The sequence below is a fragment of the Loxodonta africana genome, chromosome 6 (genome assembly GCF_030014295.1).
Source record: "Loxodonta africana isolate mLoxAfr1 chromosome 6, mLoxAfr1.hap2, whole genome shotgun sequence".
NCBI classification, from domain to species: domain Eukaryota; kingdom Metazoa; phylum Chordata; class Mammalia; order Proboscidea; family Elephantidae; genus Loxodonta; species Loxodonta africana.
Genome location: NC_087347.1, coordinates 76,315,478 through 76,340,482, shown reverse-complemented (window position 1 = coordinate 76,340,482; position 25,005 = coordinate 76,315,478). Strand labels below are relative to the sequence as shown.

Below are 25,005 nucleotides of genomic sequence, written 5' to 3'. Positions count from 1 at the left end.
CCCCCTGAACTAACCCCGGGAGGGGGACCAGCCGGTTCCACGGGCGGCGTGGGACGCAGCCGGTAGGAGAAGTCCCCGGGAGGCAGTGACTGATCTTGGAGCAGAAAGAGCAGCATCCGAGCCGGGGAACCGTCCCGCAGGGATTTGGACTGCTCGCAGGTACGCCATAAACACGGAGAGTTGCTCCACCCCCTGAACTAACCCCGGGAAGGGGACCAGCCGGGTCGCGCAGGCGGCGTGGGACGCAGCCGGTAGGAGAAGTCCCCGGGAGGCAGCGACTGGTATTGGAGTGGGGAGAACAGCGTTCCAGCCGGGACACTTGGTCGCGGCACAAGCACGGGGAGCTACTCCACCCATCTGAACTAACCCCGGGAGGGGGCCCACCTGGTTCACGGGGGCGGCACAGCCACGCGGCTGGAGGGACGAGAAGTCCCCGGGAGGCAGCGACTGATTTTGGAGTTGAGAGTCCACCGTCCCAGTAGGGGAGCCTTGACGCTGGGCGTGGGGCTGGAAGCGGAGGATCTGACCGTGACTCCAGCGGGCCAGACCCCCTGGGGGCAATCTCCACACAGCCAGCACACATAGGCGACGCGCCCGCGGGAATCTCAGATATAACAGTCATTCCAAGCAAGACAAGCAACTCTGGCTATATTCTGAGGTGCTACTCTCCTATCTCTCTGTTCCCTCCCCCACCCTCCCCAGGCGGCTTCATTAACATCTGAATAGCCTGAGCCAGAGGGAGAACTCTGATAGGGATCTGACTGCAGTTTTTTTTTAGCGGATTTTCTGGAAAAACTAGTTTCCCAGTGATGGCTCGGAGACAACAATCCATATCAAACCACTTAAAGAAGCAGACCGTGACAGCTTCTCCAACCCCCCAAACAAAAGAATCAAAATCTTTCTCAAATGAAGATACAATTTTGGAATTATCAGATACAGAATATAAAAAACTAATTTACAGAATGCTTAATGATATCACAAATGAAATTAGGATATCTGCAGAAAAAGCCAAGGAACACACTGATAAAACTGTTGAAGAACTCAAAAAGATTATTCAAGAACATACTGGAAAAATTAATAAGTTGCAAGAATCCATAGAGAGACAACATGTAGAAATCCAAAAGATTAACAATAAAATAACAGAATTAGACAACACACTAGGAAGTCAGAGGAGCAGACTCGAGCAATTAGAATGCAGACTGGGACATCTGGAGGAACAGGGAATCAACACCAACATAGCTGAAAAAAAATCAGATAAAAGAATTAAAAAAAATGAAGAAACCCTAAGAATTATGTGGGACTCTATCAAGAAGGATAACCTGCGGGTGATTGGAGTCCCAGAACAGGGAGGGGGGACAGAAAACACAGAGAAAATAGTTGAAGAACTTCTGACAGAAAACTTCCCTGACATCATGAAAGACGAAAGGATATCTATCCAAGATGCTCATCGAACCCCATTTAAGATTGATCCAAAAAGAAAAACACCAAGACATATTATCATCAAACTCACCAAAACCAAAGATAAACAGAAAATTTTAAAAGCAGCCAGGGAGAAAAGAAAGGTTTCCTTCAAGGGAGAATCAATAAGAATATGTTCTGACTACTCAGCAGAAACCATGCAGGCAAGAAGGGAATGGGACGACATATACAGAACACTGAGGGAGAAAAACTGCCAACCAAGGATCATATATCCAGCAAAACTCTCTCTGAAATATGAAGGCGAAATTAAGATATTTACAGACAAACACAAGTTTAGAGAATTTGCAAAAACCAAACCAAAGCTACAAGAAATACTAAAGGATATTGTTTGGTCACAGAACCAATAATATCAGATATCAGCACAACACAAGGTCACAAAACAGAACGTCCTGATATCAACTCAAATAGGGAAATCACAAAAACAAACAAATTAAGATTAATTAAAAAAAAAAAATATACATAACAGGGAATTATGGAAGTCAATAGGTAAAAGATCACAATAATCAAAAAGAGGGACTAAACACAGGAGGCATTGAACTGCCATATGGAGAGTGACACAAGGCGATATAGAACAATACAAGTTAGGTTTTTACTTAGAAAAATAGGGGTATATAATGAGGTAACCACAAAAAGGCATAACAACTCTATAACTCAAGACAAAAACCAAGAAAAACGTAACGACTCAACTAACATAAAGTCAAACACTATGAAAATGAGGATCTCACAATTTACTAAGAAAAACGCCTCAGCACAAAAAAGTGTGTGGAAAAATGAAATTGTCAACAACACACATAAAAAGGCATCAAAATGACAGCACTAAAAACTTATTTATCTATAATTACCCTGAATGTAAATGGGCTAAATGCACCAATAAAGAGACAGAGAGTCACAGACTGGATAAAGAAACACGATCCATCTATATGCTGCCTACAAGAGACACACCTTAGACTTAGAGACACAAACAAACTAAAACTCAAAGGATGGAAAAAAGTATATCAAGCAAACAATAAGCAAAAAAGAAGAGGAGTAGCAATATTAATTTCTGACAAAATAGACTTTAGACTTAAATCCACCACAAAGGATAAAGAAGGACACTATATAATGATAAAAGGGACAATTGATCAGGAAGACATAACCATATTAAATATTTACGCACCCAATGACAGGGCTGCAAGATACATAAATCAAATTTTAACAGAACTGAAAAGTGAGATAGATACCTCCACAATTATAGTAGGAGACTTCAACACACCACTTTCGGAGAAGGACAGGACATCCAGTAAGAAGCTAAACAGAGACACGGAAGATCTAATTACAACAATCAACCAACTTGACCTCATTGACTTATACAGAACTCTCCACCCAACTGCTGCAAAATATACTTTTTGTTCTAGCGCACATGGAACATTCTCTAGAATAGACCACATATTAGGTCATAAAACAAACCTTTGCAGAGTCCAAAACATCGAAATATTACAAAGCATCTTCTCAGACCACAAGGCAATAAAACTAGAGATCAATAACAGAAAAACTAGGGAAAAGAAATCAAATACTTGGAAAATGAACAATACCCTCCTGAAAAAAGACTGGGTTATAGAAGACATCAAGGAGGGAATAAGGAAATTCATAGAAAGCAATGAGAATGAAAATACTTCCTATCAAAACCTCTGGGACACAGCAAAAGCAGTGCTCAGAGGCCAATTCATATCAATAAATGCACACATACAAAAAGAAGAAAGAGCCAAAATCAGAGAACTGTCCCTACAACTTGAACAAATAGAAAGTGAGCAACAAAAGAATCCATCAGGCTCCAGAAGAAAACAAATAATAAAAATTAGAGCTGAACTAAATGAATTAGAGAACAGAAAAACAATTGAAAGAATTAACAAAGCCAAAAGCTGGTTCTTTGAAAAAATTAACAAAATTGATAAACCATTGGCTAGACTGACTAAAGAAATACAGGAAAGGAAACAAATAACCCGAATAAGAAATGAGAAGGACCACATCACAACAGAACCAAATGAAATTAAAAGAATCATTTCAGATTATTATGAAAAATTGTACTCTAACAAATTTGAAAACCTAGAAGAAATGGATGAATTCCTGGAAAAACACTACCTACCTAAACTAACACATTCAGAAGTAGAACAACTAAATAGACCCATAACAAAAAAAGAGATTGAAACGGTAATCAAAAAACTCCCAACAAAAAAAAGTCCTGGCCCGGACGGCTTCACTGCAGAGTTCTACCAAATTTTCAGAGAAGAGTTAACACCACTACTACTAAAGGTATTCCAAAGCATAGAAAATGACGGAATACTACCCAACTCATTCTATGAAGCCACCATCTCCCTGATACCAAAACCAGGTAAAGACATTACAAAAAAAGAAAATTATAGACCTATATCCCTCATGAACATTGATGCAAAAATCCTCAACAAAATTCTAGCCAATAGAATCCAACGACACATCAAAAAAATAATTCACCCTGATCAAGTGGGATTTATACCAGGTATGCAAGGCTGGTTTAATATCAGAAAAACCATTAATGTAATCCATCACATAAATAAAACAAAAGACAAAAACCACATGATCTTATCAATTGATGCAGAAAAGGCATTTGACAAAGTCCAACACCCATTTATGATAAAAACTCTTACCAAAATAGGAATTGAAGGAAAATTCCTCAACATAATAAAGGGCATCTATGCAAAGCCAACAGCCAATATCACTCTAAATGGAGAGAACCTGAAAGCATTTCCCTTGAGAACGGGAACCAGACAAGGATGCCCTTTATCACCACTCTTATTCAACATCGTGTTGGAAGTCTTAGCCAGGGCAATCAGGCTAGACAAAGAAATAAAAGGTATCCGGATTGGCAAGGAAGAAGTAAAGTTATCACTATTTGCAGATGACATGATTATATACACAGAAAACCCTAAGGAATCCTCCAGAAAACTACTGAAACTAATAGAAGAGTTTGGCAGAGTCTCAGGTTATAAAATAAACATACAAAAATCACTTGGATTCCTCTACATCAACAAAAAGAACACCGAAGAGGAAATAACCAAATCAATACCATTCACAGTAGCCCCCAAGAAGATAAGATACTTAGGAATAAATCTTACCAAGGATGTAAAAGACCTATACGAAGAAAACTACAAAGCTCTACTACAAGAAATTCAAAAGGACATACTTAAGTGGAAAAACATACCTTGCTCATGGATAGGAAGACTTAACATAGTAAAAATGTCTATTCTACCAAAAGCCATCTATACATTTAACGCACTTCCGATCCAAATTCCAATGTCATATTTTAAGGGGATAGAGAAACAAATCACCAATTTCATATGGAAGGGAAAGAAGCCCCGGATAAGCAAAGCACTACTGAAAAAGAAGAAGAAAGTGGGAGGCCTCACCTTACCTGACTTCAGAACCTATTATACAGCCACAGTAGTCAAAACAGCCTGGTATTGGTACAACAACAGACACATAGACCAATGGAACAGAATTGAGAACCCAGACATAGATCCATCCACGTATGAGCAGCTGATATTTGACAAAGGACCAGTGTCAATTAACTGGGGAAAAGACAGCCTTTTTAACAAATGGTGCTGGCATAACTGGATATCCATTTGCAAAAAAATGAAACAGGACCCATACCTCACACCATGCACAAAAACTAACTCCAAGTGGATCAAAGACCTAAACATAAAGACTAAAACGATAAAGATCATGGAAGAAAAAATTGGGACAACCCTAGGAGCCCTAATACAAGGTATAAACAGAACACAAAACATTACCAAAAATGATGAAGAGAAACCCGATAACTGGGAGCTCCTAAAAATCAAACACCTATGCTCATCTAAAGACTTCACCAAAAGAGTAAAAAGACCACCTACAGATTGGGAAAGAATTTTCAGCTATGACATCTCCGACCAGCGCCTGATCTCTAAAATCTACATGATTCTGTCAAAACTCAACCACAAAAAGACAAACAACCCAATCAAGAAGTGGGCAAAGGATATGAACACACATTTCTCTAAAGAAGATATTCAGGCAGCCAACAGATACATGAGAAAATGCTCTCGATCATTAGCCATTAGAGAAATGCAAATTAAAACTACGATGAGATTCCATCTCACACCAGCAAGGCTGGCATTAATCCAAAAAACACAAAATAATAAATGTTGGAGAGGCTGCGGAGAGATTGGAACTCTCATACACTGCTGGTGGGAATGTAAAATGGTACAACCACTTTGGAAATCTATCTGGCGTTATCTTAAACAGTTAGAAATAGAACTACCATACAACCCAGAAATCCCACTCCTAGGAATATACCCTAGAGATACAAGAGCCTTCATACAAACAGATATATGCACACCCATGTTAATTGCAGCTCTGTTTGCAATAGCAAAAAGTTGGAAGCAACCAAGGTGTCCATCAACGGATGAATGGTTAAATAAATTGTGGTATATTCACACAATGGAATACTACGCATCGATAAAGAACAGTGACGAATCTCTGAAACATTTCATAACATGGAGGAACCTGGAAGGCATTATGCTGAGCGAAATTAGTCAGAGGCAAAAGGACAAATATTGTATAAGACCACTATTATAAGATCTTGAGAAACAGTAAACCTGAGAAGAACACATACTTTTGTGGTTACGAGGGGGGGAGGGAGGGAGGGTGGGAGAGGGTTTTTTTATTGATTAATCCGTAGATAAGAACTGCTTTAGGTGAAGGGAAAGACAACACTCAATACATGGAAGGTCAGCTCAATTGGACTGGACCAAAAGCAAAGAAGTTTCCGGGATAAAATGAAGGCTTCAAAGGTCAGCGGAGCAAGCGCGGGGGTCTGGGGAACATGGTTTGTGGGGACTTCTAAGTCAATTGGCAAAATAATTCTATTATGAAATCATTCTGCATCCCACTTTGAAATGTGGCGTCTGGGGTCTTAAATGCTAACAAGCAGCCATCTAAGATGCAGCAATTGGTCTCAACCCACCTGGAGCAAAGAAAAATGAAGAACACCAAGCCCACATGACAACTAAGAGCCCAAGAGACAGAAAGGGCCACATGAACCAGAGACCTACATCATCCTGAGACCAGAAGAACTAGTTGGTGCCCGGCCACAATTGATGACTGCCCTGACAGGGAGCTCAGCAGAGGACCCCTGAGGGAGCAGGAGATCAGTGGGATGCAGACCCCAAATTCTCATAAGAAGACCAAACTTAATGGTCTGACTGAGACTGGAGGAATCCCGGCGGCCATGCTCCCCAGACCTTCAGTTGACACAGGACAGGAACCATCCCCGAAGACAACTCATCAGAAATGAAAGGGACTGGTCAGCGGGTGGGAGAGAGATGCTGATGAAGAGTGAGCTAATGATATCAGGTGGACACTTGAGATTGTGTTGGCAACTCTTGTCTGGAGGGGGGATGGGAGGATAGAGAGAGAGGGAAGCCGGCAAAATTGTCAAGAAAGGAGAGACTGAAAGGGCTGACTCAAGACGGGGAGAGTAAGTGGGAGTAGGGAGTGAGATGTATGTAAACTTATATGTGACAGACTGATTGGATTTGTAAATGTTCACTTGAAGCTTAATAAAAGTTATTATAAAAAAAAAAAAAAAAGACATAAATAGGTTAAAAAACCAAAGAATTAAAAAAAATATATCAAGCAAACAGTAACCAAAAAAGAGCAGGAATGGCAATAATAATTTCTGATAAAATAGCCTTTACATCAAAATCCATTTTAAGAGATAAACAAGGGCATATATAATAATTAAAAGGTCAATGAACCAAGAGAACGCAACCACCCACCATAATAAATATTTACATACCCAATGACAGAGCTCCAAGGTACATGAAAAAAACTAACTGCATTGAAAAGAGAAACTGACAGTTCCACAAGAATAGTAGGAGACCTTCACACAGCACTTTTGATGATGGACAGAACAACTAGAAAGAGACTCAACAAAGATACAGAAGATCTAAATAACACAATCAACCAACTTGACCTCATAGACATTACAGGGTAACACACCATCCGACAGCAGCGCAACACACATTCTTCTCCAATACACATATATTGGTCTCCAGAATAGACCATATTTTAGGTCACAAAGCAAAGCCTCAATAAAATCAGAAACACCTAAATAATACAAAGCACCTTTTCTGATTATAACACTATAAAACTAGAAATCCATAACATAAAGAACAAGGAAAAAAATTAAATACATGGAAACTGAGTAACACCTTATTTTAAAAACTATTGGGTAATAGAAAAAATCAAAACTGGAATTAAAAAATTCTTAGAATCAAAGGAGAATGAAAACTCAATATACCAAAACCTTTAGAACACAGTAAGAGCAGTGCTCAGAGGAGAATTTATACCAATAAATACATCAAAAAAAAAAGAGAGAAAGAAAGAAAAGGCCAAAATCCATAAATTAACCCTACAACATGAACAAATAGAAATGGAGCAGCAAAAGGAGTGTATAAAAAAAAAAAAATAGTCACCAGAAAAAAGGAAATAATAAAGACCAGAGAAGAAATTCATGAAATAGAAAACAGAAAAACAATAGAAAGAATCGATAAGACTAGAAGTTGGTTCTTTGAGAGGATCAATGAAATTGACAAACCACTGGCCAAACTGACAAAGAAAAAAAAATGAAAAGATGCAAATAGCCAAAATAAGAAATGAAATAAGCTACATTACAGCGGAATCAACTGAGATAAAGAGGATCATAGCAGGATATTATGAAAAACTGTACTCCAACAAATTCGAAACCTAGAAGTAATGGACAAATTTCTAGAAATACACTACCTACCTAAACTAACACAAACAGAGGTAGAACAACTAAATAAACCAATAACAAAAGAAGAGACTGAAAAGGTAATTAAAAAACTCCCAACAAAAAAATGTCCTGGCCCTGATGGCTTCACTGGAGAGTACTACCAAACAGTCAAAGAAGAGTTAACACCACTACTACTAAAGGTATTTCAAAGCATAGAAATGGATGGAATGCTCCCAAACTCATTCTATGAATCTGGCATATCCCTGATACCAAAACCAGGTAAAGGCACCACAAAAAAAAAAAAAAAAAATTACAGACCTATATCCCTCATGAACTTAGATGTAAATATCCTCAACAAAATTCTAGCCAATAGAACTCAACAACATATCAAAAAAATAATTCACCATGATCAAGTGGGATTCATACCAGGTATGCAGGGATGGTTCAACATTAGAAAAACAATCAACGTAATCCATCGTATGAATAAAACAAAAGACAAGAACCACATGATCTTACTAATTGATGCAGAAAAGGCATTTGACGAAGTCCAACACCCATTCGTGATAAAAACTCTCAGCAAAATAGGAATAGAGGAAAATTCCTCAACATAATAAAGGGCATTTATACAAAGCCAATAGCCAACATCATCCTAAATGGAAAGAATCTGAAAGCATTCCCCTTGAGAATGGGAACCAGACAAGGATGGCCTGTATCACCACTCTTATTCAACATTGGGCTGAAGGTCCTAGCCAGAACAATTAGGCTAGAAAAAGAAATAAAGTGCATCCAGATTGGCAAGGAAGAAGTAAAAGTATCTCTATTTGCAGATGACATGATCTTATACTCAGAAAACCCTAAAGAATCCTCAAGAAAACTACTGAAACTAATAGAAGAGTTCAACAGAGTATCAAGATACAAGATAAACATACAAAAATTAGTTGGATTCCTCTACACCAACAAGGGAATGTTGAAGAGGAAATCATCAAATCACTATCATTTACAGTATCCCCCAAGAAGATAAAATACTTAGGAATAAATCTAACCAGAAACGTAAAAGACCTATACAAAAAAAAAAAAAACTACAAGACACTACTGCAGGAAACCAAAAGAGACCTACCTAAGTGGAAAAACATACCTTGCCCGTGGGTAGGAAGACTCAGCATTGTAGAAATGTCTATTATCCCAAAAGCGATCTATTGATACAATGCAATTCCAATCCAAATTCCAATGACCTTTTTTAATGAGATGGAGAAACAAATCACCAACTTCATGTGGAAAGGAAAGAGGCCCTGGATAAAGCATTACCGAAAAAGAACAAAGTGGGAGGCCTTACACTACCTGATTTTAGAAACTGTTATACCACCGTGTAGTCAAAACAGCCTGGTACTGGTACAACAACGAATACATAGACCAGTGGAACAGAATTGAGAATCCAGACATAAATGCATCCACATATGAGCAGCTGATATTTGACAAAGGCCCAAAGTCTGTTAAATGGGGGAAAAGACAGCCTCTTTAACAAATGGTGTTGGTATAACAGGATATCCATCTGCAAAAAAATGAAACAAGACCCATACCTCACACCATGCACAAAAACTAACTCAAAATCGATCAAAGACCTAAATATAAAGCCTAAAATGATAAAAATCATGGGAAAAAAAAATAGGGACAATGCTACGAGCCCTAATACATGGCATAAACAGTATATAAAACATTAGTAACAATGCAGAAGAGAAACTAGATAACTGGGAGCTCCTAAAAATCAAACATCTATGCTCATCCAAAGACTTCACCAAAAGAGTAAAAAGATTATCTACAGACTGGGAAAAAGTTTTTAGCTATGACATTTCTGATCAGCATCTGATCTCTAAAATCTACATGATACTGAAAAAACTCAACAACAAAAAGACAAATAACCCAATTAAAAAATGGCCAAAGGATATGAACAAGCACTTCACCAAAGACATTCAGACAGCTAGCAGATAACATGATAAAATGCTCACAATCATTAGCCGTTACAGAAATGCAAATGAAAACTGCAGTGAAATACCATCTCATTCCAACAAGATGTTAATCCAAAAAATACAAAATAATAAATGTTGGAGAGGTTGTAGAGGGGCTGGAACACTTATACACTGCTGGTGGGAATGTAAAATGGTACAACCACTTTGGAAATCGATTTGGCACTTTCTTAAAAAGCTAGAAATAGAAGTACCATATGATCCAGCAATCTCACTCCTTGGAATATATCCTAGAGAAATAAGAGCCTTTACACGAACAGATATATGCACACTCATGTTCATTGCAGCACTGTTTACAATAGCACAAAGGTGGAAGCAACCAATGTGCCCATCAATGGATGAACAGATAAATTATGGTATATTCATGCAATGGAATTGTATGCATCGATAAAGAACAATGATGAATCTGTGAAACATTTCATAACATGGAGGAATGTGGAAGGCATTATGCTGAGTGAAATTAGTCAGTTGCAAAAGGACAAATATTGTATAAGACGACTATTACAAGAACTCAAGAAATAGTTTAAACACAGAAGAAAATATTTTTTGATGGTTACAAGGGTGGAGAGGGACAGAGGGAGAGGGATATTCACTAATTAGATAGTAGACAAGAACTGTTTTAGGTAATGGGAAAGAAAATACACAATGCAGGAGAGGTCAGCACCACTGGGCTAAACCAAAAGCAAAGAAGTTTCCTGAATGAACCAAATGCTTCGAAGGCCAGTGTAGTGGGGGCGTGGGTCCGGGGACCATGGTTTCAGGGGACATCTTGGTCAATTGGCATAATAAAATCTATTAAAACGTTTTGCATCCCACCTTGGAGAGTGGCTTCTGGGGTCTTAAATGCTAGCAAGCAGCTATGTAAGATGTATCAGTTGGTCTAAACACACCTGGAACCAAGAAGAATGAAGAACACCAAAGACACAAGGCAATTATGAGCCCAAGAGATAGAAAGGGCCACATAAATCAGAGGCTACATCAGCCTGAGATCAGAAGAACTAGATGGTGCCTGGCTACAACCGATGACTGCCCTGACAGGGAACACAACAGAGAATCCCTGATGGAGCAGGAAAGCAGTGGGATACAGACCTCAAATTCTCCTAAAAAGACCAGACTTAATGGTCTGACTGAGACTTGGAAGGACTCTGGAGGTCATCGTCCCCAGACCTTCAGTTAACCCAAGACTGGAACCATTCCCAAAGCCAAGTCTTCAGACAGGGATTGATGCTGATGAGGAGTGAGCTTCTCGGTTCAAGTAGACACATAAGACTATGTGGGCAGCTCCTGTCTGGAGGGGAGATGAGAACGCAGAAGGGGATGTAAGCTGGCTGAATGTACACGGGGAATACAGAGTGGAGAGAAGGAGTGTGCTGTCTCATTAGGGGGAGGGCAACTAGGAGTACATAGCAAGGTGTGTATAGATTTTTGTATGAGAGACTGCCTGGATTTGTAAACTTTCACTTAAAGCACAATTTAAAAAAAATCAATTGGGTTCCTCTACACTGACAAGGGAGACTCTGAAAAGGAAGTCAAGAAAACAATACCATTTGCAACAGCCCCCAAAAAGATAAAATACCTAAGAATAAACCCAACCAGGGACATAAAAGACCATTCAAGGAAAACTATAGAACACCACTGTAAGAAACTAAAAGAATCTATGTAAATGGAAAAACATTCCCTATTCATGGATTGGAAGACTTAGTATTGTGAAAATGTTAATACTACCAAAAGTAATCTATAGTTATAATACAATCCCAATCCAAATCCCAACAACATTCTTTAATGAAATGGAAAAACTGATCTCCAACTTTATGTGGAAAGGAAGGAGGCCCTGAATAACTAAGGCAATATTGTAGAAGAAGAACAAAGTATGAGTCTTCTCACTTCTGGATCTCAAAACTTACTATACAGCCATGGTAATCAAAACAGCCTGGTACTGGTTCAATAACAGACACATAGACCTATGAAATAGGATTGAGAACCCAGAAGTAAATCTATCCATCTGTGGGCATCTGATCTTCAACAAAGGGTCCGTTCAATGGGGAAGAAACAGTCTCTTTAACAAATGGTGCTAGCAAAACTGAGTATCCATATGCAGAAAAACAAATCAGGATCCATACCTCACATCATACATAAAAACTAACTCAAAATGGCTCAAAGACCTAAATGTTACAGCTAAAATTTTAAAGCTCCTGGAAGATGACATAGTATCAAAACTAGGGAAGCTAGTTTTTGGAATAAATAGCTTATCATAAAACTAAAAATGTATGAACTACAGAAGATAAATTAGACAACTGGGACCTCCTAAGAATTAAATACTTATGCTCATCAAAAAACTACCAAGAGAGTAAAAATAGAACCTATAGACTGGGAAAAAATTATTGGCAATAACATCTGATAAGGGTTTAATCTCTAAAATATGTAGAAAACTTCCACAGTTCAGCAACAAAAAGACAAACAGTCCAGTCAAAAAATGGGCAAAAGACGTGAACAGACACTTCACCAAAGAGGATATTCATAAGACCAAGAAATACATGAAAATATCCTCAGGACTATTAGCCATTAAAAACCACCAAACCCATTACCGTTGAGTTGTTTCCGACTCATAACAACCCTGTAAGACAGAATAGAACTGTCCCATAGGGTTCCCAAGGAGTAGCTGGTGAATTTGAACTGCCCACCTTTTGGTTAGGAGCCAAACTCTTAACCACTACTCCAACAGGGCTCACATTACCCATTAGAGAGATGGAAATAAAAACTACAACGAGATACCACCTCACCACTGGGTAATGACTGAAGAAGAAAAAAAAAGGAAAACAAATGCTGACAAGGTTGTAGGGGGATTGGAACTCTTCTACATTGCTAGTGGGATTGCGAAATGGTATAACAACTGTGGAAACAGTATGGCACTTCCTCAAAAAGCTGGAAATAGAAATACCTTATGATCCAGCAATCCCACTCCTAGGTATATATCCTAGAGATATGAGTAATGATGGGAATAGACATGCACACCTATGTTCACTGCAGCATTATTCACAATAGCAAAAAGATGGAAACAACCTACGTGTCTATCCTCAGATGAATGGATAAACAAATTGTGGTACATAACATACAATGGAATACTACACAACAATAAAGAATAATGAGGAGTCTGCAAAACATCTTATAACATGGACAAATATGGAGGACATTATGCTCAGTGAGATAAGTCAGTCACGAAAAGACAAATATCGTATGGTCCCACTCTTATAAAAAGAAGTAGGTATACACACAGAAAACAGAGTTCTTTGATGGTTACCAGGGATGGGAGGGAGAGAGAGGGGGAATTACTTTCTAGATAGTAGACACTTGTTACTTTTGGTAATGGGAAAGGCAGTCCCAAATGTGGGTGAAGTCAGCACAACTTGACCAAGGTCAATAAAGACACTAAGAAGTATGAGAGAAAAAGGGACAATTTTGGTAAACGCTATAACATATACAATTTTACAACAACAGTAAAAACAACCAAAAAATATGTGTGTGATTGTGTATGTAGATATGGATGCATATATGTGTATAGAAAGACATGCAAATAAATATGTGTGCATGTATAGGTGTATCTGCAGGCACATGTATATAAATGTTTATGGGTACTGCATATATATCCACTTATATAACAAACCACATAGCGGGCACAGTTACAGAGGCTACCAAGAGGTATCCAAACAACTCATGGGATTGGTTTACTGGATTAAAAGGCTTGGGACCATAGTCTCAGGGGACAAATTAGTCAAGTGGCATAACATAGTTCACAAAGATAGTGTTCTGCATCCTAGTTTGGTGAGTAGTGTCTTAAAAGCTTGTGAGTGGCCATCTAAGATACAACTATTGGTCTCTACTAGTAAGGAGCAAAAGAAAATGGGGGAAGTCAAAGGCTCAAGAAGAAATTAGTCAACAGAACTAATAGTTCACTTGAATCATAGCCTCTTCTAACCTGAGAGCAGAACTAGATGATGCCTGGCTGTCACTACTGACAGTTCTGATCAAGGATACAATAGAAAATCCCAGGTGGAATGGGAGAAAAATGTAGAGCAAAACTCAAATTCCTAAAAAAGACCAGACTTACTGGATGGATAGAGACTAGAGGAACCTCTGAGATTATGGCCCTAAGACATTCTTTGAACTTGGAATTGAAGCTATTTCTGCAGGTCACCTTTTAGCCAAATAGCTAATTGGCTTATAAAATAAACAACATCACCTATGAATAATATGCTCCCTTAAACAATTAACTATATGAGACCAAATGGTCAGTAGTACCCAAAAGCAAAGATGAGAAGGCAAGGAGGGGGGGGGATGCTAGATCAATGGAACAGAACAAACAGAACAGAAATAATGAGAATGCTGACATATTGTAAAAATTGTAACCAATAGCACAGAACAATTGTATAAAAATTGTTAGAACCTAATTTGCTGTGTAAACTTTCACCTAAAACACAATAAAATACTATCTAAAAAAAACAAAAACTTGTGAAGCACAGTTCTCTGGCACACATGGGGTCACCATGAGTCAGAATTGACTAGCCAAAAAAAAAAAAAGATTCCTAATTATTCCCTTCAGGCACTTCTCTTCACTCCTCCGATATTTCTACTCTCAAGAAAAAAAAAAAAAAAAAAGCCGTTGGAAATCTTCCTGTCTTATGTATCAGCAAATGAAAGCCACAAAAGACATTTTTGGTTAGTTGTAGAAATGTGAATATGGACTATATATTAAATATAGAATTATTAATTTTCTTAGGTGTGGTAATAGTGTGATTATATAGGTGAATGTCTTTATTCTTAGATGTATGCTGAAGTATTAAAGGATGAGGAATCATGATGTCTTCAACTTATTTTCAGATGGTTCAGAAAAAAGCATGTGTTTATATATACGTGTAGATATAGATATATACACACATATACATACATATATCTGTATACAGACAAGTTTATGTATGAGAGAGAGAGCAAATGTGGCTGAGTGATAATGGTGGGTGATTTACTATATTGTTTTTCTAATATTTCTATATAGTTAAAAATTTTCTAAATAAAAAATTGCCGAATTAAAAAAAAAGAAATGAGATAAAGAAATCACTGCTATAGAGTCTGTTTTACCCTCTAGGATCTGCCTCGGTGAGAAGTCAGTACATTCAGCAGTCTCATACTGTATATATTGATCAAGGTAATGAGGTGCTGTCATGTTAAATCCAGGCAAGTCCCAAAAATCCATTTGGAAGGTCTTCTTAGCCATTCTTAAGTTGTGTGATTAAAACAATAATTCTTAAAGCCAGAAACATGACATCTTGTCTTTGATTTAGAAGTCTGAAGAGCAATATTTATCCACAGCAGAAGCCAGTTTTGAAATGCTCATTTGTCTTTGTAGCATTGTTGGTATCCAGCAGGTGTCACTGTTAGAGTCCATGTTTTTGGCTTTACTGAGTAATGTTTGGAAACCCTGGTGGTGTAGTGGTTAAGTGCCTTGGCTGCTAACCAAAGGGTCAGCAGTTTGAATCTGCCAGGTGCTCCTTGGAAACTCTATGTGGCAGTTCTACTCTGTCCGATAGGGTCGCTGAGTCAGAATTGACACGATGGCACTGGGTTTGGGTTTTTTTTGTGTGTATGTGTGAGTAATGTTTACAACCCATTAAGGAAGGCTCAATTTGAGGGCAAGGCTTTATCAGTTAGTTAATGACAGTTCTTACTAGTTTGCTGCTATGCATAGTACTAAATCAAGTTCCCTGCCTGAGTATTTTTTATGGAAGTATTTTTCTCTCTATATAAATATGAAATACAGAAATTTCTTGGCTAAGTATTTTATTATCTTAACTGCAGAAAATGCAAATGCTTATATAAATAGATGTACTTAATTTTTTCTACCAAGAATGCTACTTCTGTATCCAAATTTCAATATAAAAAAATAGGACTTACATAATTTCCAGTGAGTCAAAGTATTTCTTGACCTCATTCATAACCATGTACACCATCACTGAACTTTAAAATGGTCATCAGTGGAGTCATCAATGGATGTCCTCTCAACTGTTTCATAAAAGCTACTTCCCAGGTCTCAACCCACCTGGATCAAAGGAGAATGAAGAACACCAAGGTCACATGACAACTATGAGCCCAAGAGACAGAAAGGGCCACATGAACCAGAGACTTACATCATCCTGAGACCAGAAGAATTGGATGGTGCCCGGCTACAACCGATGACTGCCCTGACAGGGAACACAACAGAGAACCCCTGAGGGAGCAGGAGATCAGTGGGATGCAGATCCCAAATTCTCCTAAAAAGACCAGACTTAATGGTCTGACTGAGACTAGAGGAATTCCGGCGGTCATGGTCCCCAAACCTTCTGTTGGCCCAGGACAGGAACCATTTCCAAAGACAACTCATCAGACATGGAAGGGACTGGACAATGGGTTGGAGAGAGATGCTGACGAAGAGTGAGCTACTTGTATCAGGTAGACACTTGAGACTGTGTTGGCATCTCCCGTCTGGAGGGGAGATAGGAGGGTAGAGAGGGTTAGAAACTGGCAAAATTGTCACGAAAGGAGAGACTGGAAGGAGGGAGCGGGCTGACTCATTAGGGGGAGAGTAAGTGGGAGTATGGAATAAGGTGTATATATATATTTTTTAAGCTTATATGTGACAGACTGACTTGATTTGTAAACTTTCACTTAAAGCTCAATAAAAATTATTAAAAAAAACTACTTCCCAAAAGGAGTCTGTGGGTGGTGCCAACAGTTAACACGTTTGGCTACTAATCAAAAGGTCGGAGGTTGGAGTCTATCCAGAGGCACCTCAGAAGAAAGGCCTGATGATCTACTTCTGAAAAATCAACCATTGAGTACCTTATGGACCACAGTTCTACTCTGGCACACATGGGATTGCCATGAGTTGGAGTTGACTCAACAGCAACTAATTTAATATTCAGAAAAGGCTAAGGAAACATCTCTCTTGCTTTGAAGAAAGGACCATTCCTAAATTTGAGAGCCAATATTAAGGTAAAAGGCTAAAGCCTCTTAAAGAACAAAGAAGATCAGTTCTCTCTCACATAACAATTCCAAAGTAAGTTGTTCAGGTCACAGAGCAGGTCCTGTCCATCACTGGTCAGAGGCATTCTTATCCACAGTCTGGTTGAAAGTGGATGTCTGGGAGTTCCAGCCAGCAATGATGGGAAAGGAAAGTATGGAGAAGACGTGCTTAAGGCCTGAGTCCGGAAGTGGCCCATGTCATTCTACTTGCACCATGGTAAGAATTTAAATACAGGGAGATGTATCTATCTGTGTGCACAGGATAAGGGAGAGGATGGACTTTGATGTACAACTGCAGTTTCCACCACAGGGCTAGTATTTCATTGGTCTGATGGGCAATGACCTTCAAACATGGTTCTTGATGTCTTTTTCAGGAGGTGCACTTGGTGTACAGAATTTTGGCTGGGATTTTGAATATTGGAAACATAGAATTTGCAGCTATTTCTTCTCAGCATCAAACTGATAAAAGTGAGGTTCCCAATGCTGAAGCTTTGAAAAATGGTAAATGTTTGATGCTTGTTCACTGTGTACTGCCAAAGTACACGTTTCTTTCACTTTGGTAGTTTTTCGAGACTATAAAACACAGTGCAGCTGTTGCTGTTTCCTTCTACTAACTGTAGTTGTTTTCACTACCCAAAAGGTGTCATGTGAAGTGTCAGCCTTCTTCCATAGCCATAAATAGGTGTTCCACAGAAAAGAATCCCAGACAGGTAACTGTGGGCAGCGGTTCTCAATCCTGGCTGCTTTTGAAAATCATCTGCAAACTTTTGAAAAAATACAAGAGTTGGACCCCATTCTGAATCCACTGAATCAACATCTGCAGGGGAGAAAGCAGACCCCTGTTTACTTTTAAGCCCGGCAGGTAATTATAATATCACGAGGAAGGAGAAGCCTGAGCTAGGAAAAAAAAAAAAAAAAACATTTAAATAAAGTGAAAGCCTTTCTGTAAAACTGCAGGCCTTTTAGGGCCTTTAGCATACTGATGTGCTTTATGACTCTAAGAGGAGAATATGTTGTTGCTGTGTGCCTTCGAGTTGGTTCCGACTCATAGTGACCCTATAAAACAGAGTATAACTTCCCTATAGGGTTTCCAGGGCTGTAATCTTTATGGGAGCACATCGCCAGGTCTTTTCCCTTGTACAGGCTGGTGGGTTCAAACTGTTGACCTTTCAGTAAACACCCAAGCATTTAACCAGAAAATGTCCTGTGAAGCATCACCAGGGCTCCTTTAAGAGTACAATATACTCACTGCGGCTGAGGCAATTCTGGTTCATAGCAACCCTATGGGACAGAGTAGAACTGCCCCATAGGGTTTCCAAGGCTGTAATCTTTATGGGAGCATCTTACCACGTCTTTTCCCTTGGATAGGCTGGTGGATTCAGACTGCTGAGTTTCTGGTTAGCAGCCAGGCTTTTAACCACTGCACCACCGGGGCTTCAAGAGGATAGTATAGTCCACAGCAATTCCAACTTATTTGACCTTTTTTTTTTTTAATATATCAATGCCTGTGAAGGGCTTTCAGAACAATTTGGGAGATACATTAGTTTGGATGCTTCTTGGGATTAGGGACCTAGCTTGTTTACTTCGCTTGTTTATCTTTAACTCTTAAGTGCGTTAGAATGGACCCTGGCCCATAATAAGCATTGTGTAAGCGCTCAATGAAGGACTACATTACCCAACGTCATCCGCCCCTTTGTTCTAGCTGCCTCCGTTCTCTGCATCAGCCCCAAAGAGCTCCAGGAATCCCTCACTTCTCACTGTGTGGTCACCAGGGGTGAAACCATTGTCCGCGCCAACACCGTTGACAGGGCTGCGGATGTGCGGGATGCCATGTCCAAAGCCCTTTACGGGCGGCTCTTCAGCTGGATTGTCAACCGCATCAATACACTCCTGCAGCCAGACAGAAACATATGGTGAGTTCTCCCAGGAAGCCCAGGCCTCGGAGGAGTCGTCATCAACCGTGGTGTCTCTGAGAGTATGCAAGAGGAAGTCTTTGATTCTTTCTTGGGTTTTCTTTAGCAAAACTCTCAGGCTTACTCCTTTAAAAGATGTAATGGGATGCAGGGAAGCTGGCGTACCTGAGAGGTGGATGGTAGTATGGGTTTGAGAGAACAGGCTTGGCTGGGAGCTGAGCTAGACAGACTGGGTTCAAATCCATGCTCTGCAGTTTAGCTAGCTGCTTATTCTAAGTGTCGGTTTTCTCAGTTGTAAAATGGGAAAATGGGAGGGATAATAATATTCTCTTCATAGTTTTTTTTTTTTAGGATCAAATGAGACATTTTGTGAAAGCATAGTATCTTACATTATTTTTTTCTTTCCTAAGCACTAGTGGTATCTTATATATGGCAGAATGGACAACATCAAATTCTAATGAGTATTCTTCCAACTAAGCTTTGTGAGTAGGTAGGTGGAAGAATGAATGGTCAGGGGTTCTAGTCCCATCATCAAATAGAGCAGTTCCTCTGTAATCTGTTTTATATATGGAGCTTCTGAGTAAGTTTTAAAGAACTCTGCTTGAAACAAAAGTCCAGAGTACGGTTGAAAGACTAAAGGAACACATGGTTTAAGGTACAAACTGTTTCTTCCCATAGAGATGGTGGGATGCTGCTTTCTACAAGCGGGTACAGGTGTTGATAAACATACAGGTGTATAGATTCTCATGGCCCAGAGATGTTTCCTCTCCTAAAGGCTTTTATTCTTCTTTCTCATGCAGTAGTGCAAACAATGGTATGAATGTGGGCATCTTGGATATTTTTGGATTCGAGAACTTTCAGAGAAATTCATTTGAGCAGCTCTGCATAAACATCGCCAACGAGCAAATCCAGTACTATTTTAATCAGCACATTTTTGCTCTTGAGCAGGTAATAGTGAACTCTGAAGTAATTCAACCTGATGGGGGAGGGTGTCTCCAAGATGTCTGTGATTTGAAGCAGAAACCCTGTTAGACAGGCTAACAGGTACAAGACTGTAGAGAAGAATGGCTGGTGAGGCAGCCCTGTCGAAACAAATAGTCTAAATTTAGTCCGAAATAAAGAGGTCTTGATTTCTGTGGAAAGGTACATTTCTTCTCTTGAGCGGAGCTAGTGACAGGCCAATTATTTAAATCTTGCTCCCAAACTGTTTCATGCGTGTTGCCCACAATGGTGTGTTCTCTTCTACTTTGTTTAACTAAAAGTATCTCTGATCGTGTCCAAATGACACAGGATGATCTTGAATTTAGGGCATAGATTTTCGTTGTCCTTAACTCCAAAACTGGCCATCCCCATCCTCATCTTCTGCACACCAGATCCCATAATAAGGGGAGGGGTATCTCCAGGGAGTAGTAAGATATGGTCCTCATTTTCCAAAAATCGAAGTCCTTTCTCTGTGAATTTAATGGTTAATAAAACAGTGTGAAGCTAGTGGACCCAAAGGTTAGGGGCCCTTCTCCTGCAGCCACAATCTGTATAACAGAGTCTTCGCCATCCCAACCTCTACCCCAGCCCCAAGACTTTCTCTCTTGACCAATTCCCTTAATGTAGGGGTAATTGTCTTAATGCAAGAGTGAAGACACACAAACTATATTGTGATTGAGAGAGAAGATAAACAAAAAGACATTGAGTAAAAATACTAGAATTGGTTTTTATTACTGGAACTGGAAAAATATGTATGGCACTGTTTCCTCTCCCTGCTTCTCCTGTACAAAACTCAACCTGGTATTGTTCCAGGGTTCTTCCATTTGGCTCCTTGGGAAATCTGGAGTTCGTTTTAGTTTTCCAGTTTAAGATGATTTCCTTACAAAATCCCTTGTAGAAGATGGAAGTTTGTGTTCTTCTTGGTTTAAGTCATGTGTGTCACCAAAATAATTTTAACTTCTTTTCCTCTCTGCACTAGTTTTTAAATTATGAATTACCAAATCAATGTTTGGGAGGCAGAGAGCCGTCCCCTTTTTTGCTGGCTTCAGCTGCATGCTGAAAACCACCAGCAGAACAGAATTAAACTCAAGGTTTAAAACGCACCCTGTTTCCCACATTCCTTCGGTGTTGCCACACCCAGGAAGTCCATGCCAAAGCATCCTGAGAGCAGCTAGGCCAGTTTGGGGCTGGAGGGATTCACAATTCGTTTCCCTCCAGATGGAGTATCAGAATGAGGGCATTGACGCTACGCTCGTGGAGTATGAGGACAATCGCCCACTCCTGGACATGTTCCTCCAGAAACCCCTGGGACTACTTGCACTTTTGGATGAGGAAAGTCGGTTTCCCCAAGCAACTGATCAGACCTTGGTTGGTAAGTACCTTTCTTTAAAGGAGAACAGAACTTGGCTGTTAAATGAGTGTGGTTTAATGAATTTACTTATTTTGGCCACCTGGTCAACCATGGAAGTGTCCTTTGTTGTCTTTTGCCCTCGAGTCAAATCCAACTCATGTTGATCCTATGTGTTACAGAGTAGAACTGCTCCGTAGGGCATTCTTGGCTGTAATCTTTTTGGAAGCAGGCCTTTTCTTCTGCAGTGCTACTGGGTGGGTTTGAACTGCCAACCTTTTGGTTTCCAGCTGAGCGTAAACCATTTGCACTCAGGAACCTATCAAAGTATAGACCTTGTTTTTAATGAATTGAAATCATCAGCGAAAGATGAGGTAAAATTTGTATCTCAAACCAAGCCCATCACCATCCCCCAAACCTTCCTCACTTTTCTATCTCTGCCAACAGAAGTATCATTACCCTAGTTATTGAGCTTCTATGTCTGTATCATTTTTATATCTTCCTCTCTCTGATTTTCTATAACCAATTTTCCTCCTCCTGCTTTTGGTATACTCTTCTTAGCCAGGATCCTCATCCACTTCTAGTCTGAGTTAGTACAGATGTCCTCTCTGATCTTCCTGACTCTGGCCTCATAATTTCCCTCTCTACCTGAAATCCCAGCTAGTTTAATCTTTCTAAATCCATCTTTTCATTAAAAAAAAAATTTTTTTTTTATCTTTTCATTAAAAACTGTTATTTACACAATAAAGACAGGATACCACCTCCTGGTGTCAAAAGCCCGTTATACTTTACCCCTGTTCCTCCTGACCACCTTCTTCCTCTTGAACCTTCAGTGTTTTTCATAATCCTTATCTCTCACTGAAAACACTGGTGGCGTAGTGGTTGAGAGTTTGGCTGCTGTCCAAAGGTTGGCAGTTCAAATCCACCAGGAGATCCTTGGAAACCCTATGGGGCAGTTCTGCTCCCTCCTACAGGGTCTCTATAAGTTGAAATCGACTCGAGGGCAATGGTTTTTTTTTTTTTTTTTTTTTGGTTATCTCTCACCAGGGATGGCGCAAACAGTTAACACTCATGGCTGCTGAGAAGTTGGAGGTTTGAGTCTACCCAGAGGTACTTCAGAAGAAAGACCTGGCAATCTACTTCTGAAAGATCACAGCCATTGAAAATTCTAAGGGATACAGTTCTACTCAGATTTGGGGTTGCCATGAGTCAGAGTTGACTCAAAGGCAACTGGCTGGGTGTCCCTCACCTAGATGGTGAAGTGTTGGGCCAAAGAAGCCCTGGTCCTTGTGTCTCTTTAGCGCTTAGCACGGTTGCTCATACATACTAGGCTCTCAGTCACAAAAACAATTAGCAAAATTCATTTGTTGAAGGAGGAACAAAAAGTTTCAAGCTTTTTGCTCATATAGAAAGTTGATTCATGGGAAAGTTTTACTTCCAAGACTTGAAATAGGCCCCTCTCCCCCAGCGGTTTCCTTTTATTTATAAAATTGTCACAGGTTGCCAAGGTGAGTTTAAACCAGGGTTGTCTGCCTTCCACAGGATAGCTTTATGGTTCTGAAGCTAATTGGCAGGATTTTTGGTACCATGGATGTCCATCCCAGGAGCTCTTAGAGCAGAAGAACATGAGGTCTTAGCAGGGCTTCAAACCTGTTCAGTCCAATTCCAACCCCTGCTGAGAATTTGCATTTCTAACAAGTTCCCAGGCAATGCTAATGGCTATTGGTTAGGGACCAATTCTGAGAACCACTAGTAGAGCAGTGGTTCTCAAATTTTATTATACATAAGAATCATCTGGGGATCTTGTTAAAATGTATATTCTGATTCAGTATGTCTGGGGTAGAAATGCAAATTCTCAGCAGGGGTTTGAAATGGAAGGAACCAGTTCAAACCCCGGGATCTTAGGGCACAGCCTGACACTAAAGACAACACAAAACAGCTTAACAACAAGGGTACGATTACAAATGCCCATCTTATAGGCTGATCTTTCTCCACCATTGTGCATATAATGGCAGTAGCAGGCTGGTCTGTAATTACTTATTCTTAGGCACTTATAGGAGTGCCTGGATGGTGCAAACAGTGAAGACCTTGGCCGCTAACTGAAAGGTTAGTAGTTCAAACCCACCCAGAGGCACCTAGGAAAAAAGGCCTGGCAATCTGGTCACCGCCACTGAAAACCCCATGAAGAACAGTTCTCACCTGAGACACATGGGTCACCGTAAGTTGGAATCTACTTGATGACAAGTGGTTTGGGTTTTTTTTTTTTTTTTTTTTTTGGTTTTGAGGAACTTATGGCTTAAGGAACATGTGTTTGTTTGAAGGAGGAAACAATTCACATTGTAACTTTTAAACATAAAAATCCATACAGATAAATTTGAAGATAATCTACGAAGCAAATACTTCTGGAGACCCAAAGGAATGGAGCTGTGCTTTGGCATCCAGCACTATGCTGGAAAGGTGAGGAGAGTATGACAGTTACTGAACCTGAATTCCATAAGGGTTAAGCGTCCATATTATCCCGTCTGTGCCATTCACAAAATTGTTTGCAGATTTCTTCCCCTTTTAATTCTTCTTGAACACCTAATCGTAATTCCCAAACTCTCTCAGTGGTGCCCCTCACAGAAAGTTGCCCCTGGCATCAAAGCAATCTCTCACTGGGTGGCCTACAGAGCCTCTCACCTGAGGTTTGGCTTAGAAGTGACAGCTCTCCAGAGAGAAAACATATTACAGCTTTTCGCAGTGTTCAGTTGTGAATGTTCACATTCTAAGGTAATTTGGAGAAGTGCAGGTAATGGAGGAGGGTTAATATCACAGTGGGGTTCAATTTTTAGCAGGTTAAATACATTTCTACCAGGCACCAAAAATGTCCAGATGAAAAGGAGAAGAAAATTCACTTCATCAACCAGATGTTAAACTTTTACAACATTCACTGAATTTTCCACTTTTCATACATTATGCCTTAGTCTCAATTTCAGGTTCCTGAAGCAGATTAGTGACTAATTCAGGAAATTCACTAGTCTAGTCTCTAGAAATACCCAACTCGTTGCTTGCATTACTCCCAAAGGAGACATTTGAATTATGGCTAATGTGCTCCTGTGGCGTCTGGTGAGACCCAGGGTCCTGAAAATGGGTAGAAGTTAAATAAAAGGCATTTTGGGTTATTTTGTTGATTAAAAATGTATCAAAATTATCTTTTACATTCATATCATAACATTGAAATTAATTTTGTCTGCCTGGATATTGATTGAAAGGCAATTCTAATACAGGTAAAGGGGAATGACTATTTTTCATGCCACACAGTACTTTATGGTACCTATTTTGGACCTTTGTTAGAAATTGCAATGCACATTTTCCCTTAAATTCCTCATTTACCTTAACATTGATATCTGACCACATATTAATGTTCTCCAC

The 25,005-nt window shown here is 39.5% G+C and overlaps 1 protein-coding gene across 1 annotated transcript in view; it reads left to right on the top strand.

Moving 5' to 3' along the window:
• MYO3B (myosin IIIB) overlaps positions 1-25,005 on the top strand; it is a 557,666-nt gene that overhangs the window by 224,555 nt on the left and 308,106 nt on the right. Inside the window, 5 exon segments of the mRNA XM_010602840.3 lie at positions 17,727-17,853; positions 19,055-19,265; positions 20,066-20,213; positions 21,465-21,618; positions 23,963-24,051. Coding sequence (XP_010601142.3) covers positions 17,727-17,853; positions 19,055-19,265; positions 20,066-20,213; positions 21,465-21,618; positions 23,963-24,051 — 729 coding nt within the window.